General features: G+C 45.2%; 2 protein-coding genes across 2 annotated transcripts; both read left to right on the top strand.

The window, feature by feature from the left end:
- The first annotated feature begins 12513 nt into the window (after positions 1–12513).
- Positions 12514–13548, top strand: LOC100277475 (uncharacterized). Its single transcript, NM_001373999.1, has 2 exons — positions 12514–12746; positions 12832–13548. Exons 1-2 carry the CDS (start codon positions 12663–12665, stop codon positions 13306–13308), a joined length of 561 nt encoding a protein of 186 aa, NP_001360928.1. The 5' UTR covers positions 12514–12662; the 3' UTR covers positions 13309–13548.
- A 2475-nt stretch (positions 13549–16023) lies between these two features.
- Positions 16024–19014, top strand: LOC100382285 (uncharacterized). The gene is made up of 3 exons (NM_001175035.1): positions 16024–16317; positions 16962–17029; positions 18709–19014. Exons 1-3 carry the CDS (start codon positions 16029–16031, stop codon positions 18814–18816), a joined length of 465 nt encoding a protein of 154 aa, NP_001168506.1. The 5' UTR covers positions 16024–16028; the 3' UTR covers positions 18817–19014.
- Positions 19015–19575: the final 561 nt, after the last annotated feature.

The raw sequence follows: 19575 nt of genomic DNA on the forward strand, positions 1-19575 counted from the left end.
CACCAAAAGAGATCAAATCCTCTCCCAACACCACACAAAGCATTAGTGATTAGAGAGAGTGATTTGTAGTGTTCATTTGAGCTCTTGCGCTTGGATCGCTTCTTTTCTTCCGCATTCTTTCTTGTGATCAAACACTCACTTGTAATTGAGGCAAGAGGCACCAATCGTGTGGTGGCCCTTGCGGGAAGTTTGATTCCCAAATGATTTGAGAAGAGAAGCTCACTCGGTCCAAGGGACCGTTTGAGAGAGGGAAGGGTTGAAAGAGACCCGGCCTTTGTGGCCTCCTCAACGGGGAGTAGGTTTGCGAGAACCGAACCTCGGTAAAACAAATCCGCGTGTCACACTCTTCATTTGCTTGCGATTTGTTTTGCGCCCTCTCTCGCGGACTCGTTTACATTTCTAACGCTAACCCGGCTTGTAGTTGTGTTTATATTTGTAAATCAGTTTCGCCCTATTCACCCCCCCTCTAGGCGACTATCAATTGGTATCAAAGCCCAGTGCTTCATTAGAGCCTAACCGCTCGAAGTGATGTCGGGAGATCACGCCAAGAAGGAGATGGAGACCGGCGAAAAGCCCACTACAAGCCACGGGAGCACTTCATCGGAAGAGTCCCGCACCAAGAGGAAGAAGAAGAACTCCTCCAACAAAGGGAAGGAGAAGAAATCTTCTTCTCACCACAAAGAGAAGAAGGAGAGATCTTCCTCTCACAAGCCACATCGGAGTGGGGACAAGCACAAGAGGATGAGGAAAGTGGTCTACTACAAGACCGACACTTCGTCAACATCGACCTCCGACTCCGATGCGCCCTCCGTAACTTCTAAACGCCAAGAGCGTAAGAAGTTTAGTAAGATCCCCTTACACTATCCTCGTACATCTAGACATACTCCATTACTTTCCGTTCCACTAGGCAAACCGCCAACCTTTGACGGTGAAGACTATGCTAGGTGGAGTGATTTAATGAAATTTCATCTAACCTCACTCCACAAAAGTATATGGAATGTTGTTGAGTTTGGAGCACAGGTACCATCCGTAGGGGATAAGGATTATGATGAGGACGAGGTGGCCCAAATCGAGCACTTCAACTCTCAAGCAACAACAATACTCCTCGCCTCTCTAAGTAGAGAGGAGTATAACAAAGTACAAGGGTTGAAGAGCGCCAAGGAGGTTTGGGATGTGCTCAAAACCGCGCATGAGGGAGACGAGCTCACCAAAATCACCAAGAGGGAAACGATCGAGGGGGAGCTCGGTCGGTTCCGGCTTCGCAAAGGGGAGGAGCCACAACACATGTACAACCGACTCAAGACCTTGGTGAATCAAGTGCGCAACCTCGGGAGCGTAAAGTGGGATGATCACGAGGTGGTTAAGGTTATTCTAAGATCTCTTATTTTCCTTAACCCCACTCAAGTTCAATTAATTCGTGGTAATCCTAGATATACTAAAATGACCCCCGAGGAAGTTATCGGGAATTTTGTAAGTTTTGAGTGCATGATCGAAGGCTCGAGGAAGATCAACGAGCTTGATGATCCCACCACATCCGAAGCACAACCCGTCGCATTCAAGGCGACGGAGGAAAAGAAGGAGGAGTCTACACCAAGTAGACAACCAATCGACGCCTCCAAGCTCGACAATGAGGAAATGGCGCTCGTCATCAAGAGCTTCCGCCAAATCCTCAAGCAAAGGAGAGGGAAAGACTACAAGTCCCGCTCCAAGAAGGTTTGCTACAAGTGTGGTAAGCCCGGTCACTTTATAGCTAAATGTCCATTATCAAGTGATAGTGACAGGGGCGACGACAAGAAGGGGAGAAGAAAGGAGAAGAAAAGGTACTACAAAAAGAAGGGCGGCGATGCCCATGTTTGTCGGGAATGGGACTCCGACGAAAGCTCAAGCGACTCCTCCGACGACGAGGACGCCGCCAACATCGCCATCACCAAGGGACTTCTCTTCCCCAACGTCGGCCACAAGTGCCTCATGGCAAAGGACGGCAAAAAGAAAAAGGTTAAATCAAAATCCTCCACTAGATATGAATCCTCTAGTGATGATAATGTTAGTGATGAGGAAGATAACTTGCGTTCTCTTTTTGCCAATCTTGACATGGAACAAAAAGAAAAATTAAATGAATTGATTAGTGCTATTCATGAAAAAGATGACCTTTTGGATTCCCAAGAGGATTTTCTAATTAAAGAAAACAAGAAACATGTTAAGGTCAAAAATGCTTATGCTCTAGAAGTAGAAAAATGTCAAAAACTATCTAGTGAGCTAAGCACTTGCCGTGAGATGATTGACAACCTTAGGAATGTGAATGCTAGTTTAAATGCTAAGGTTGATTCACATGTTTGTAATGTTTCAATTTCCGATCCTAGAGATAATAATGATGATTTGCTTGCTAGGATTGAAGAATTGAACATTTCTCTTGCTAGCCTTAGAGTAGAAAATGAAAATTTAATTGCTAAGGCTAAAGAACTAGATGTTTGCAATGTTACAATTTCCGATCTTAGAGATAATAATGATATCTTGCGTGCTAAGATTGTTGAACTTAATTCATGCAAACCCTCTACATCTACCGTTGAGCACACTTCTATCTGTACTAGATGTAGAGATGTTGATATTAATGCTATTCATGATCACGTGGCTTTAATTAAACAACAAAATGATCATATAGCAAAATTAGATGCTAAAATTGCCGAGCATAACTTAGAAAATGAAAAGTTTAAATTTGCTAGAAGTATGCTCTATAATGGGAGACGCCCGGGCATCAAGGATGGCATTGGCTTCCAAAGGGGAGACAATGTCAAACTTAGTGCCCCTCCTAAAAGATTGTCCAACTTTGTTAAGGGCAAGGCTCCCATGCCTCAGGATAACGAGGGTTACATTTTATACCCTGCCGGTTATCCCGAGAGCAAAATTAGGAGAACTCATTTTAGGAAGTCTCACTCTGGCCCTAACCATGCTTTTATGTATAAGGGTGAGACATCTAGCTCTAGGCAACCAACCCGTGCCAAGTTGCCTAGAAAGAAAACTCCTAATGCATCAAATGATCATGCTATTTCATTCAAAACTTTTGATGCATCATATGTGCTTACTAACAAATCCGGCAAGGTAGTTGCCAAGTTTGTTGGGGGCAAACACAAGGGCTCCAAGACTTGTGTTTGGGTACCCAAAGTTCTTGTGTCTAATGCCAAAGGACCCAAAACCGTTTGGGTACCTAAAGTCAAGAACTAAAATTGTTTTGTAGGTTTATGCATCTGGGGGCTCAAGTTGGATACTCGACAACGGGTGCACAAACCACATGACAGGGGAGAAGAAGATGTTCTCCTCATATGAGAAAAACCAAGATCCCCAAAGAGCGATCACATTCGGGGATGGAAATCAAGGTTTGGTCAAAGGTTTGGGTAAAATTGCTATTTCACCTGACCATTCCATTTCCAATGTTTTTCTTGTTGATTCATTAGATTACAATTTGCTTTCCGTTTCTCAATTATGTCAAATGGGCTACAACTGTCTATTCACTGATGTAGGTGTCACTGTCTTTAGAAGAAGTGATGATTCAATAGCATTTAAGGGAATGTTAGAGGGTCAGCTATACTTGGTAGACTTTGATAGAGCTGAACTCGACACTTGCTTAATTGCTAAGACTAACATGGGTTGGCTCTGGCACCGCCGACTAGCCCATGTTGGGATGAAGAATCTTCATAAGCTTCTAAAGGGAGAACACATTTTAGGATTAACAAATGTTCATTTTGAGAAAGACAGGATTTGTAGCGCATGCCAAGCCGGAAAGCAAGTTGGAACCCAACATCCACACAAGAACATCATGACAACCGACAGGCCGCTTGAGCTACTCCACATGGATCTATTCGGCCCGATTGCTTACATAAGCATCGGCGGGAGTAAGTATTGTCTTGTAATAGTGGATGATTATTCTCGCTTCACTTGGGTGTTCTTTTTTAAGGAAAAATCTCATACCCAAGAGACCTTAAAGGGATTCTTGAGACGGGCTCAAAATGAGTTCGGCTTAAGGATCAAGAAAATTAGAAGCGACAACGGGACGGAGTTCAAGAACTCTCAAATTGAAGGCTTCCTTGAGGAGGAGGGCATCAAGCATGAGTTCTCTTCTCCCTACACCCCACAACAAAATGGTGTAGTGGAGAGGAAGAATCGAACTCTATTGGACATGGCAAGAACCATGCTTGATGAGTACAAGACTTCGGATCGGTTTTGGGCCGAGGCAGTCAACACCGCTTGCTACGCCATCAACCGGTTGTATCTACACCGAATCCTCAAGAAGACATCATATGAACTTCTAACCGGTAAAAAGCCCAATATTTCATATTTTAGAGTTTTTGGTAGCAAATGCTTTATTCTTGTTAAAAGAAGTAGAAAATCTAAATTTGCTCCTAAAACTGTAGAAGGCTTTTTACTAGGATATGACTCAAACACAAGGGCATATAGAGTCTTTAACAAGTCCTCAGGACTTGTTGAAGTTTCTTGTGACGTTGTGTTTGATGAGACTAACGGCTCTCAAGTAGAGCAAGTTGATCTTGATGAGATAGGTGAAGAACAGGCTCCATGCATAGCACTAAGGAACATGTCCATTGGGGATGTGTGTCGTAAGGAATCCGAAGAGCCTCCACATGCACAAGATCAACCATCCTCCTCCACGCAAGCATCTCCACCAACCCAAAATGAGGACGAGGCTCAAGTTGATGAAGGGCAAGATCAAGAAGATGAGCCACCTCAAGATGATGGCAATGATCAAGGGGGAGATGCAAATGATCAAGAAAAGGAGGATGAGCAAGAATCAAGGCCGCCACACCCAAGAGTCCACCAAGCAATCCAACGAGATCACCCCGTCGACACCATCCTCGGCGACATTCATAAGGGGGTAACCACTAGATCTCGTGTTGCACATTTTTGTGAACATTACTCTTTTGTTTCCTCTATTGAGCCACACAGGGTAGAGGAAGCACTTCAAGATTCGGATTGGGTGGTGGCGATGCAAGAGGAGCTCAACAACTTCACTAGGAATGAGGTATGGCATTTAGTTCCACGTCCTAATCAAAATGTTGTAGGAACCAAATGGGTCTTCCGCAACAAGCAAGATGAGCATGGTGTGGTGACAAGGAACAAAGCTCGACTTGTGGCCAAAGGATACTCCCAAGTCGAAGGTTTGGATTTCGGTGAAACCTATGCACCCGTAGCTAGGCTTGAGTCAATTCGCATATTATTAGCCTATGCTACTTACCATGGCTTTAAGCTTTATCAAATGGACGTGAAAAGTGCCTTCCTCAATGGACCAATCAAGGAAGAGGTCTATGTTGAGCAACCTCCCGGCTTTGAAGACAGTGAGTATCCTAACCATGTCTATAGGCTCTCTAAGGCGCTTTATGGGCTCAAGCAAGCCCCAAGAGCATGGTATGAATGCCTTAGAGATTTTCTTATTGCTAATGGCTTCAAAGTCGGAAAGGCCGATCCTACACTCTTTACTAAAACTCTTGAAAATGACTTGTTTGTATGCCAAATTTATGTTGATGATATTATATTTGGGTCTACTAACGAGTCTACATGTGAAGAGTTTAGTAGGATTATGACACAGAAATTCGAGATGTCTATGATGGGGGAGTTGAAGTATTTCTTAGGATTCCAAGTGAAGCAACTCCAAGAGGGCACCTTCATTAGCCAAACAAAGTATACTCAAGACATACTAAACAAGTTTGGGATGAAGGATGCCAAGCCCATCAAGACACCCATGGGAACCAATGGGCATCTCGACCTCGACACGGGAGGTAAGTCCGTGGATCAAAAGGTATACCGGTCGATGATAGGTTCTTTGCTATATTTATGTGCATCTCGACCGGACATTATGCTTTCCGTATGCATGTGTGCAAGATTCCAAGCCGACCCTAAGGAAGCTCACCTTACGGCCGTAAAACGAATCTTGAGATATTTAGCTTATACTCCTAAGTTTGGGCTTTGGTATCCTAGGGGATCCACATTTGATTTAATTGGATATTCGGATGCCGATTGGGCGGGGTGTAAAATCAATAGAAAGAGCACATCGGGGACTTGCCAGTTCTTGGGAAGATCCTTGGTGTCTTGGGCTTCAAAGAAGCAAAATTCGGTCGCTCTTTCCACCGCCGAAGCCGAGTACATTGCCGCAGGTCATTGTTGCGCGCAATTGCTTTGGATGAGGCAAACCCTGCGGGACTACGGTTACAAATTAACCAAAGTCCCTTTGCTATGTGATAATGAGAGTGCAATCAAGATGGCGGATAATCCCGTCGAGCATAGTCGCACTAAACACATAGCCATTCGGTATCATTTTCTTAGGGATCACCAACAAAAGGGAGATATCGAGATTTCATACATTAATACTAAAGATCAATTAGCCGATATCTTTACCAAGCCTCTTGATGAACAATCTTTTAACAAACTTAGGCATGAGCTCAATATTCTTGATTCTAGGAACTTCTTTTGTTAAATTGCACACATTGCTCTTCTATATACCTTTGATCATGTCTCTTTCATATGCTATGACTAATATGTTTTTCAAGTCTATTTCAAACCAAGTCATAGGTGTATTGAAAGGGAATTGGAGTCTTCGGCGAAGACAAAGGCTTCCACTCTGTAACTCATCCTTCGCCGTTGCTCCAAGAGACTCTCCATCTTTGGGGGAGAGAGCAAAAGGACGTCATCTTTGGTATAATCTTAACTCATTTATTTATAACCAAAGGGGATGATAGCACTTCGAGGGCTCTAATGATTCCGTTTTTGGCGATTCATGCCAAAGGGGGAGAAAATAAGCCCAAAGCAAAAGGACCGCACCACCACCAATTTCAAAAATTCGTGTTTTCCAAAGAATATTATCAATTGGTTTTCCTATTGTGTTCAAAAGGGGGAGAAAGTAGTATTTCAAAAATGATATATCAAAACCCTCTTGAACACTAAGAGGAGGATCTCATTTAGGGGGAGTTTTGTTTAGTCAAAGGAGAAGCATTTGAAACAGGGGGAGAAAATTTCAAATCTTGAAAATGCTTTGCAAAATCTTACTCATTTACCTTTGACTATTTGCAAAAGAACCTTGAAAAAGATTTACAAAAGAATTTGCAAAAACAAAACATATGGTGCAAGCGTGGTCCAAAATGTTAAATAAGAAAGAAACGATCCATGCATATCTTGTAAGTAGTTTTATTGGCTCAACTCCAAGCAACCTTTACACTTACATTATGCAAACCAGTTCAAATATACACTTCCATATTTGCTTTGGTTTGTGTTGGCATCAATCACCAAAAAGGGGGAGATTGAAAGGGAATTAGGCTTACACCTAGTCCCTAATTAATTTTGGTGGTTGAATTGCCCAACACAAATAATTGGACTAACTAGTTTGCTCCAGTGTATAAGTTATACAGGTGTTAAAGGTTCACACTCAGCCAATAAAAAGATCAAGTTTTGGATTCAACAAAGGAACAAAGAGTCAACCGAAGGCACCTCTGGTCTGGAGGCACCGGACTGTCCGGTGTACACCGGACAGTGTCCGGTGCACCACCGGACAGTGTCCGGTGCACCAGAGAACTCCAACTCGAACTCGCTACCTTCAGGAATTTCTCAGGCCAGCGCGCTATAATTCACCGGACTGTCCGGTGTACACCGGACAGTGTCCGGTGCGCCAAGGAAGAGCGGCCTCAGGAACTCGCCGGCTTCGGGAATCTCCAACGGCTAGTCCGCTATAATTCACCGGACATGTCCGGTGTGCACCGGACTGTCCGGTGCAACTCCGGAGCAACGGCTATTCGGCGCCAATGGCTACCTGCGACGCATTTATTGCGCGCTCTGCGCGCGCAGAAGGCAGGCGCGCCCATACTGGCGCACCGGACAATGAACAGGAGATGTCCGGTGTGCACCGGACATCCAGGCGGGCCCACAAGTCAGGAGAATCCAACGACAGTGATGACGTGGCGGGGGCACCGGACATGTCCGGTGTGCACCGGACTGTCCGGTGCGCCATCGAACAGACAGCCTCCCAACGGCCACTTTTGGTGGTTGGGGCTATAAATACCCCAACCACCCCACCATTCATTGCATCCAAGTTTTCCAACTTCCAACCACTATACAAGAGCTAGCATTCATTACAAAGCACACCAAAAGAGATCAAATCCTCTCCCAACACCACACAAAGCATTAGTGATTAGAGAGAGTGATTTGTAGTGTTCATTTGAGCTCTTGCGCTTGGATCGCTTCTTTTCTTCCGCATTCTTTCTTGTGATCAAACACTCACTTGTAATTGAGGCAAGAGGCACCAATCGTGTGGTGGCCCTTGCGGGAAGTTTGATTCCCAAGTGATTTGAGAAGAGAAGCTCACTCGGTCCAAGGGACCGTTTGAGAGAGGGAAGGGTTGAAAGAGACCCGGCCTTTGTGGCCTCCTCAACGGGGAGTAGGTTTGCGAGAACCGAACCTCGGTAAAACAAATCCGTGTGTCACACTCTTCATTTGCTTGCGATTTGTTTTGCGCCCTCTCTCGCGGACTCGTTTACATTTCTAACGCTAACCCGGCTTGTAGTTGTGTTTATATTTGTAAATCAGTTTCGCCCTATTCACCCCCCCTCTAGGCGATTATCATTGAGCACGTCCCAAACTTCCTTGGCGCTCTTTAATCCTTGCACCTTGTTATACTCCTCTCGACTTAGAGAGGCGATGAGTATGGTTGTGGCTTGGGAGTTGAAGAGCTCGACTTGGGCCACCTCGTCCTCATCATAATCCTCATCCCCTACGGATGGTACCTGTACACCAAACTCAACGACATCCCATATACTTTTGTGGAGTGAGGTTAGATGAAATCGCATTAAATCACTCCACCTTGCATAATCTTCACCATCAAAAGTTGGTGGTTTGCCTAATGGGACGGAAAGTAAAGGCGTATGTTTAGTAATGCGAGGATAGCGTAAGGGGATCTTACTAAACTTCTTGCGCTCATGGCGCTTAGAAGTTACGGAGGGCGCGTCGGAGCCAGAGGTAGATGGCGATGAGGTGTCGGTCTCGTAGTAGACCACCTTCCTCATCTTCTTTTTCTTGTCCCCACTCCGATGCGACTTGTGGGAAGAGGGCTTCTTCTCCTTCCCTTTCCCTTTATTGCGGGACTCTCCCGATGAAGCCTTCCCATGGCTTGTAGTGGGCTTGTCGCCGGTCTCCATCTCCTTCTTGGTGTGTTCTCCCGACATCACTTCGATCGGTTAGGCTCTAATGAAGCACCGGGCTTTTATACCAATTGAAAGTCGCCTAGAGGGGGGGTGAATAGGGCGAAACTGAAATTTACAAAGTTAATCACAACTACAAGCTGGGTTAGCGTTAGAAATAGAAACGAGTCCGAAAGAGAGGACGCAAAACAAATCACAAGCGAATGAAGAGTGTGACACGCGGATTTGTTTTACCGAGGTTCGGTTCTTGCAAACCTACTCCCCGTTGAGGTGGTCACAAAGACCGGGTCTCTTTCAACCCTTTCCCTCTCTCAAACGGTCCCTCGGACCGAGTGAGCTTTCTCTTCTCAAATCAACCGGGAACAAAACTTCCCCGCAAGGACCACCACACAATTGGTGTCTTTTGCCTCGGTTACAAGTGAGTATTGATCTCAAGAAAGAACGAGAAAGAAGAAAGCAATCCAAGCGCAAGAGCTCAAAAGAACACAACAAATCACTCTCACTTAACACTAAAGCTTTTGTGGAATTGGGAGAGGATTTGATCACTTGGGTGTGTCTTGTATTGAATGCCTAGCTCTTGTAAGTGGTTGGAAGTTGGAAAACTTGGATGACTTGAATGTGGGGTGGTTGGGGTATTTATAGCCCCAACCACCAAACTAGCCGTTTGGTGGAGGCTGCTGTCGCATGGCGCACCGGACAGTCCGGTGTGCCACCGGACACTGTCCGGTGCGCCAGCCACGTCACTAGGTCGTTGGGTTCCGACCGTTGGAGTTCTGACGAGTGGGCCCGCCTGGCTGTTCGGTGGCGCACCGGACAAGTCCTGTAGACTGTCCGGTGTGCCACCCGCGCGTGCTCTGCTCCTCTGCGCGCGCTGGCGCGCATTTAATGCGTTGCAGTTGACCGTTGGCGCGAAGTAGCCGTTGCTCCGCTGGCTCACCGGACAGTCCGGTGTGCACCGGACATGTCCGGTGAATTATAGCGCAGCGGAAATCCGAAGCTGGCGAGTTCAGAGACGCTCTCCTCTGGAGCACCGGACACTGTCCGGTGTGCACCGGACATGTCCGGTGAATTATAGCGAAGCGCCTCTGAAAATTCCCGAAGGTGCGAAGTTTGGCTTAAAGTCCCCTAGTGCACCGGACACTGTCCGGTGGTGCACCGGACAATGTCCGGTGGCACACCGGACAGTCCGATGCGCCAGACCTGGGCTGCCTTCGGTTATCCCTTGCTCTTTTTGTTGAACCCATTTCTTGGTCTTTTTATTGGCTAAGTGTGAACCTTTGGCACATGTATGACTTATAGACTAGAGCAAACTAGTTAGTCCAATTATTTGTGTTGGGCAATTCAACCACCAAAATCAATTAGGAAAATAGGTGTAAGCCTAATTCCCTTTCACATACCAACAAATTCTTTCTACATGATGGTACACCTCTTTCATAGGAGGATGTTATATGCTATCGCAGCGTGGTTGGTGCTCTCATGTACTTATCATTCACACGTCCTTACATATCCTTCTCGGTTAATCAAGTTTGTCAGTATATGTCGTCACCAACTACCTTTCATTGGATGACGGTGAAGCACATCTTGCGGGTCTTCATTTCACCTCTTATCTAGGGCTCTCCATCGTGAAGTCTGATTCTATGTAATTCTGATGCAGATTGGACTTGCAACCAGACGATCGTTGTAGCACTAGAGATTACATTGTCTTATTCAGTGTAATCGCATTTCTTGGAGTTCCGAGAAACACCTAACTAGATCATGTTCCAATATGAAGGTTGAATATAAGGAGGTCCCTAATGCTAATACAAAACTTATTTAGGTTCAAGTAGTGCTTCAGAAACTTGGCATACCACAAGTCCACAACTAGTGACTCTAGGGTGACAACATTGGGGCACCTACATCATGATGAATCTATATTTCATTGTCGCACCAAACATGCGGAAGTTGACTATAACTGTATTCATGAAGGGTGGCGTCTTACCAATTAGATATTTATTCCCAAGTTTTAGCTTTTAATTGTCAGCACTTATCTTTATTATGACTCGTGTGTACTCATTTAGCAAAGGTACATGCTCACCATAGGTGGCGTAGTCAATTCTTCACCACTATCACTACTGTTACTATTATCATCACTTTGTACCTTCTGATCACCATTTGCCATAAGGCATAGGTGTGTACAGGATGATGACAGTGGCGATGGAGCAAGAGAAGCCTTAGACCCTGTTTGTTTTAGTTTTTTCCAGCTTCTAGCCACCAAAAACTGTTGTGGACTACCAAACGCTCACCTTTTCAGCCTGGTTCTATAAAAATCGATTTGGTAAAAAACATACAAAATCAATATGAACACAAAATCAGTCGAGTCGTTGTAATAATAGGAATCTGTCACTTTTTAGATCCTGAACCATATAGATACCTTCATCTTTTTCCGCATGTAATCCTCACGATACTCAGATTCTCCCCATAGATAAATTCTTATAAAAAATGGTCAGAAAAAAGTTGAACCAACAGACCCTTAGTAACCATCAATTTTGTCACCGAAATCTGCCGCCTAGCTCGCGTCTCGTACAAGACCTTGATCGACGGCATCGCCCTGGCACTCCATTGTAGTTGATAAAGGTGATCGTGAGGTGGGATTGCAAAGGTTTGAATGATCGTGGATGCACAACACCACGTCGTATTAGGTGGTGTTTGATTACAGAGTATGGTGAGATGGGTCCGCTCCATTCCTAATTTATTGTTGTTTGGATTGATTCCATGTAAGTTAGAGTGATTCTAAAAATTATGCTTAAATGTTGAATCATCTAGCTCTCTAAAATATCCTGAACGGAACCGTTCTATGGTATAGAGCCGCTTTGTCCTAATTGACTTCGAAATCAAACACTAATTTAGTGAATATAAATAAATGAATCGATGGAATACTAGTATACTACTACACAAGGCCTGAGCCTGAGTCTCTGTTATTCCACATACTCGCTCCGTAGTTGCTATTCTTGATTTCTGAGAAGCCAGCCATTTTTATATTTAATCAAATATATATAAAAATTATTAATATTTATATTATATAATTAGTATTGTCAGATAGTTTTTAATATATTTTAGTTATAAACTTATTTAAAGATACATATATTGTTAATATATTCTATAAAACCAATTAATTTTTAAAAATTTGACGGCACAACACTGGTCACAAGCATCTTCAACGTTCAACGACATACCGGGCAGAAGCGCACAGCGGCACAGTGCAAACACACAGGCCTTGACCGCTCTTGGCTTGTACATACGGTTCTGCCTATTCCACCCGGGCTCGGCGGCCGCGTCGCAGTCTGCTCGCTTGTCCTGTCCCTGTCCTGACTGGAGTAGTGGAGTCTGAGAGATTCTCTAGCGGAATCCCTCGATCGAGAGGAACACAATCCCTTTCTCCCACTGCCGCTCCCACAGTAACAAGTGACTCTACCCTCGCCGGCAGAGAAGAAGACGATGGACGGTGACGCCGGCATGATCCCATCCTCGCCCTCCGCCGAGACATCGCCGTCCTCGTCCGACTCCGATATCGCCACTGAGGTAACATCTCTTTCACAAACAATGTGCTTATGCGCGCATGGGCAGCAGAAACTTTGCAATCCTGATTTTGTTTTTCTGTTGCCAGTCCACCACGGGGTCGTTCTTCCGGGACCGGAGCACGACGCTGGGCACGCTGATGGGCGTGTCCCTCGCCGACGAGGAGCGGGAGGATCACCACCACTACTCAGGGCAGGACGCAGTGGAGGAGGGGACCGGGTCGGGGACGCCGTGTGCTCCGGTGCATGAGGAGGAGGAAGGGGAGGGGCGGAGGTGGCGCCGCAGGTGGAGGCGCCGGCACTGGCGCGGCGCCGCGGCCGGCTGGTGGAGGCTGTGCAGGGACGACGTCCGCGTGCCCACGTCGCTCGGCCACTTCCTGGGCATGGAGAGGCAGCTCTCCGGCGCCGGGCTGCTGTGCGGCGACGACGGCCGCGCGGGGGAGCGGGACGCTGCCGCGGCTGAAACGGGGAGGTGGAAGCTGCGGAGGCCGGCGCATGGGACCTCGTCGTCCTTGGCGAGGCTGCCGGTGCTGCTCACGGCGATCTGCAGCGGTGGAGCCACTTGACCTGAGTCGAGCGGTTCGGAGATGAAATCCGCGGTTTTGTGACTACTTCACTTATTTATTATTCAATTTCAGTTGCTCGTCAATTCGTCATGTTCATGGCAGTTATCTGTCATTTGTCACCTTCTTTTTCTGTCATTTGTCACCTTCCGTTTCTAATCCGAGTCGGTCAACGTTGAACACTCTCGATTCTAGTGTGATAATCGTGGAATACAATCATGCAATCCATTACGCAGTTGCTTCTCGCCTTTCTATGCTTTATTATTTTAATCCTGGGTGATGGCAAGAGCCTCACTTGTTGGAAGCCGATCGCCTCTGTCAAGCTATCCGCAACCGTTACACCTAAATTTTTCCCCCTATATCACTTTTTCCCCCTATTTCCTCCCCTATTTTTTTATCTCCCGCAGCGGTTCCCCTAAATACTCCTCCTATACCCCACTATCACTATAAAATATCATTTTCTATACCAACTATCAATTTTTTATCTTCTAACAATTACTCGTGGATCCACAACATAGTGTTTAGAGTGATGAACAGTGACACGCTATATCTGGGGAGAGAGAAGGGGATCGACACGTAGGGGGCGCTGTAGGGGCATCGCTGCGACCATAGGGTGCCCCCTACGCGCCACATGCAAGGGGAGGGGGGTCACTAGGGTGTACCGCTGCGCACAGCCTCAGTAGGCGGGTGTTTGTTCAGTTGCTCCTTCTTTTCAGGCTATTAGACTGAGCGCAACGGTGAACGCTACCGCGCCCCCTCCCCTTGCATGTCGGCTGTAGGGGGCACCCTATGGCCGCAGCGGTGCCCCCTACAGCACCCCCTACGTGTCGGTTCCCTTCTCTCTCTCCCCAGATCTAGCGTGTCACTGTTCATCACCCTAAACACTGTGCTGTGGGTCCACAAGTAATTGTTAGTAGATAAAAAATTGATAGTTGGTATAGAAAATGATATTTTATAGTGGTAGTGGGGTATAGGGGGAGTATTTAGGGGGAACCGCTGCGGGAGATGAAAAAATAGGGGGAAAAGTGATATAGGGGGAAAAGTTTAGAGGTAACGGTTGCGGATAGCCTTAGCTTTACGCGTTTCGATTCGAGCGTCCGGCCGTGCTGGTGCTGGTGCCCGTGCCCCCGGAGATTCGCAGACGCTACAGCCATCCGTGAACATGAGGCAGTGCAGTGCAGTGCAGCTGCATTTGCACATGTGACCTACGGCTCTTTTCGTTCCTAGCTTGTTTTTGTCAGAGTACAGCTACACAGTCGCATAATATACTCATCAGACAGAGCGTCACGCGCTTGGCAAAAACATCCTGCACAAGGTGGCACGCAGGCGGCGTAGCAAACTTAACCTTTACTAGGAGTTGTGTACATAAACCTTTTAGTTAATACTAATACAATCTTTGGAGCCTACCCGTTCCTCTTCGCTGGTCTTAACAACTAATACAATCTTGGAGCCATCCAATTCCTCTTCCCTCATCTTAATAGTTAAATACTGATATGTCCTAGGAACCAAAGAGTCTATCAAGGATCTAGCTAGGGCCATGTACTTAATGTACATGTAGTAGTACTGCAAGCGAATGCTTACCGTCTTTTCTAGTTTGTCTTTGCCTGGAGCATATAAACGAGTATTCTCCAGCAACGTCCCATAAATTCTATCCTCTAAAGAAATATTCTCTGTCCTGTACAGAACCTTCTAAAAAATTTCGTCTTCTATATCTTCGCCAACTCCAGCAACGTCCTCTAAATTCGGTACTCTATATCTACAGTGATAACAGAATTCATATACTCATCTTTAATACTCATTTTTTAATATTAATACAATTTGAACTTATGTGCGTAATGGAAAAAATAAAGTTATTTATTTCTAGAAATTTTATAAAAATGAATTAGGAACTAATTATAATAATTACATTTTGCAACCGACATTACTAATCGTTTTTTTATAACGTCGTCTACGTATATATCTATATATATTGGACATAAACTGATAATACTAATCTAATAATCCCAATTAGCAAAAATGCTGCTACTATTAGGTTTACACGCAAAAAAAAAATAGAATCAATCGGCCAGCGGAGGTAGCTGTAGACGAATGACTACATTGAAGAGCGGGCCCCAGTGCTGAGTAGGCGGATATCGCATGCAAGGACTCCTCTATGTTTAGAGTTCGCCGTACGTCCTCTATATTTTAGAGTTCCTTTTAGAGTTTCTTGTTGGACGGTGTAGAGAACGTTTCGCACTCTAAATTTAGAGTACAGAACCATTTAGGGTGTATTGCTGGAGGCAATCTAAGAAGGGGACTAGTATGCTAGTTCCTTCAGCAGCGGTTTCCATACTGAGAGGCGAAACGAGCTTTACATGTCTTAAGATAAGGAGTGTTTGAATGCATTAAAGTTGATGATTAGTGGCAAAAAATTACTAGTGAAATTAGCTAGATAACTATTAGGTATTAGCTATAATGTTTGAATGTCTTGGACTATTTTAACAGTTAACTATTATCTCTAGTGTATTTAAACTTAGCCCAAGAGGTTGTTTGGTATTTAGAGACTAGTACGTCTATTTTAGTCCTTTTCTATACTAACTATTAAGTCAATAGTGTAGACCGTGGGCATGCCCCCGTCTCCTCTACGCATGGGCGCGTCCGCCTGCCCTCGTTCCCGTAACCCAGCCTTTTGCCCAAATCACCCATCCGCACCATCCGCGAGCAAGCTCCAGCGATCCAGCCGCATGCCACGCAGGCCCTATGACGCCCGCCATCCTCATCCAGGAGTGCCCCCACCCCCAGCGCCCCTTCCACCCCCGCACCGCCGTCCTGCCCCTCTCCCCTCCCACACCCACTCCCTTCCTCCATCTCCATGCTCGGCGCCCTCACCATCTCCCCTCTGCCTCCGCTCCACCTCCCTAACCGCCTCCGACCTAACCGCCTCCCCCCATAGACCGAACGGGATCTTCGCGTCCGACGCGCCCATCGACGTGGACGCCGCCATGGAGGACGAGCTACGGGAGAAGGAGGACGGTGCGTATGTGGAACGTCTCAGATCTGCCACTCTATCTCCGGCAACCTAGGTCGGGTGAGGTAGTTCTTCGATGTGATGCCTGAGTGGAACTTGGTATCCTAGAACGAGATGTTGGGAACGTATGCCTACACAGCAGACTCCAGGCGCCACCCGGGGTACCTCTCGCGCCAGATCCACTCATCCACATGCCAGCAACCCCGCGTCGCCGGCGACCGCGCTCCGGTCGTAGGCTCATCCACAGCCAGCGGTGGAGATTCCTCCCCCCCAGCCATACAACTTCCACAACCTCGACTGTCGCACCATACTCCTCGTCGAGGCACCGTACGCACCTACTTCACCCTGCCCCCTGACCACCCCTTCGAGCCGGTGCCCTTGCTACCCTTTCCACAACACCTGCTCCCCCGCGCCGCCCCCAACGTCTGGCCACCGCAGATATGCATTCCCATGCTCACACCGATGCAGACACAGCCACACGACGCTAGGTGCACTGCAAACACCCTGCCAACCAGCTTCCATTGCGATGGTTCTGGTTGAAATTTATTTTTATTGTGATATCTTAAAATACACAAGGTTCCGGTGCTTATGTATTGCATCTTTCTACTGCTTCTTATTTTGCTTTATAGTTGCTTCAAATGGTTTATAGGTAGCCCCAGGCAACTCGAAAGAGGTAGCAGCTGCACTGTCTCAGGCTTTAAGAAATTCTTTAGAAAGGTATTCTTGTACTTCTTTAATATTTGATGCAGAAAGAAATCATCGATATTTCTTATCAATGCATGCTAAGCTATCATTTAAAGTGCCATGCTTGGTTTGTGAGGGTTTGGAGGATATGTTGGCTCACTTTAAATATATACTATGTATTTTTAAATGTAAGGCATGAAATATGTAATGAATCCTGCTACTCTTGTGCTTAGATAGGCTTTTGTTTTTATATTGGTACCCTAATCTGTTTGAACAAACCTAATTGGATCATCAAACTGCATTATAACTATATATAACTTTATGGTCTGCTATTTTTCCTTTCACCATAGGTTTTGGAAATTATTTTTGTGCCATTTTGGTTACCTTTATTATGTGATAAGAACATAGCACAAGAGTATTTACTCTTGTATGACAAACACCAGTTCTGAATCTTTAATGCTGACGGACTGGTCTTCTCATGGCTGGTACTAAGACTGACGGCGTAGCGAATGATAAAAGTATGCTACATTGCATTTTACACTACTTAAAGGGGTAGGTCAACTGTTGTGTAGAGAATTATTAAACATGCCATCATTATATTGTTTCATCAGGTGTGGGGTTCTCATTGTGCAAGAACTATTCTTATGTATGGTCACTTGTTTATTGTTAAAACTTTGGACCACACAAATATCATTAGATGTATTTCTAATGATACGTACATAGGTGGTAGAGAAAGGAGTAGCACAATTTAATTTGATGGCATATATATAGAATGAAATAGTAGTACTATCAGCTATAACTATTGATAAATGATGCAGTCTAAGAGCATACCAATATGATTTGCCACACTGGTAGAAACTATGACTTGTCTGCTGCATCCTGCACATGAGCATGTGATTTGAAGAATCGCACCATTTGAAGCAATCAATGGGATTTTAGGTCTGCAAGTAATGGGTCTTGGATTTACTAGGTACTAGCAACCTCACAACCAAAACATGGTGACCACAATATCCAGGATTAGATGAGATTAGAGTCAGGTAGTTCAAAAGTAAGATTAGACCGCCCAAGACATCATCGCTGATTTATTGACCAACACCAACGATGACCCAAATAGCGCAGATTTGCCAGTTCATGGAGAGGAACCCGGATGTGAGGTTCCTGCATGCAGGTGAACTATGAGGAGCACAAGTCTATGCGCTACAACCTTAATGTCCATGTCATCCCTTTCTTCACGTTCTACAGGGGAGCTTAGGGTCGACTCTGCAACTTCAGTTGTATCAAGGCAACTGTGAGATCCTATGTTCTACTGTCAATAGTTCTGTGTCCCTATTCTAATTGTTGTTTAAGTAAGGTTGAGTACAATTATTTTGGAAGATGTTTCTGTGGCCAATGAGCAATTATATTAACTAATTCAGTGAAATGAAAAGTTTTGAGGGTCTTGTTATTATTTGCAAATGAAAAAATGGCATTAGTAGGTGGTCCCAAGTACGTGCCTTTTGCAACGCCTTCAGATCTACTAGGCAAAGAAATCAAGGAGGCCCTTGCGGCTGAATGCAATAACAGTTCCTTGGTCTGGTACTTGTCTTTGATGTGCCATCTGACTTCCATTGCAATAACAGTTCCTTAGTGCTTCAGCATAGATAAGGTCCAATATTTATTGTTAATGGCTACCAGTTGATTTAACTTATACAATTGGTGACTGTTGTATGCAGAATGAGCAGTTCAGAGATGCACTTGCGAAGCACAGACTTCTGACACCAACGACACCATTAGCAAGGCAGGGATCCGATGATATGTCCTTGGTGTCATCCGTGATATAAACCACTTCCTTTAGTCATGTGCTATTCTTCACTGTTATTCATGTGTACAGTTGTTCCTTTCCATAGTCACAGAGTGTAGGTTTCTAGATTTTTTGCTTGTGAAGTCTACCCACGCTGCCTCGCTCTTGTTCTTTATAATGAGATGAAATTGTATGGTGGCTTTGCGAGTGAGATGAAATGTATGGTGGCTTTGTGAGTGAACCATTGTGGTTTACCAAGTCTATTTCAACTCAAAAAATGGCATCGGGAGGCAAAACAACTGCAAAAGGGAGCAAGGCTATGACGGTACCGGTAGCGAAGGCCCAGGTCGTCGTGCAAGTCTAAGCCATATGCCTGGCGACAAATGACCATGTGCTATATATGTTGCTAAGTTACAACATAGACCAAATAAATTTACTCCAGCCAGTTTATAAAAAATACCGTAGCAAAGCACGGGTGATTGGCTAGTTAGTATTTAAATGCTAAACACATGAATTATAACCATGTCCATGTGTTTAGCAATTTAGAGACTAAAAATAACTAAAATAGAAAAAACTAAAAATTAGTAACTAAAATCAAACATGCTCTAAGTCTCCAGTACAAAACTTCAAAATGGTAGGAGACGTTTTAAGCCTCTCCTATATTTGCCTTTTAATTGCAAGTCAGAGTTTCAAAATAGTATCCATTGTTTCGTTGTCGTCCATGATAGGAGGCCTCGGTGCGAGGACAACGTTTGGATAAAGTAATGTTGAGGGCTTGAGGCGACGTGTTTGGGAACGA

This window comes from Zea mays, chromosome 4 (assembly GCF_902167145.1).
Source record: "Zea mays cultivar B73 chromosome 4, Zm-B73-REFERENCE-NAM-5.0, whole genome shotgun sequence".
Taxonomy (NCBI): Eukaryota; Viridiplantae; Streptophyta; class Magnoliopsida; order Poales; family Poaceae; genus Zea; species Zea mays.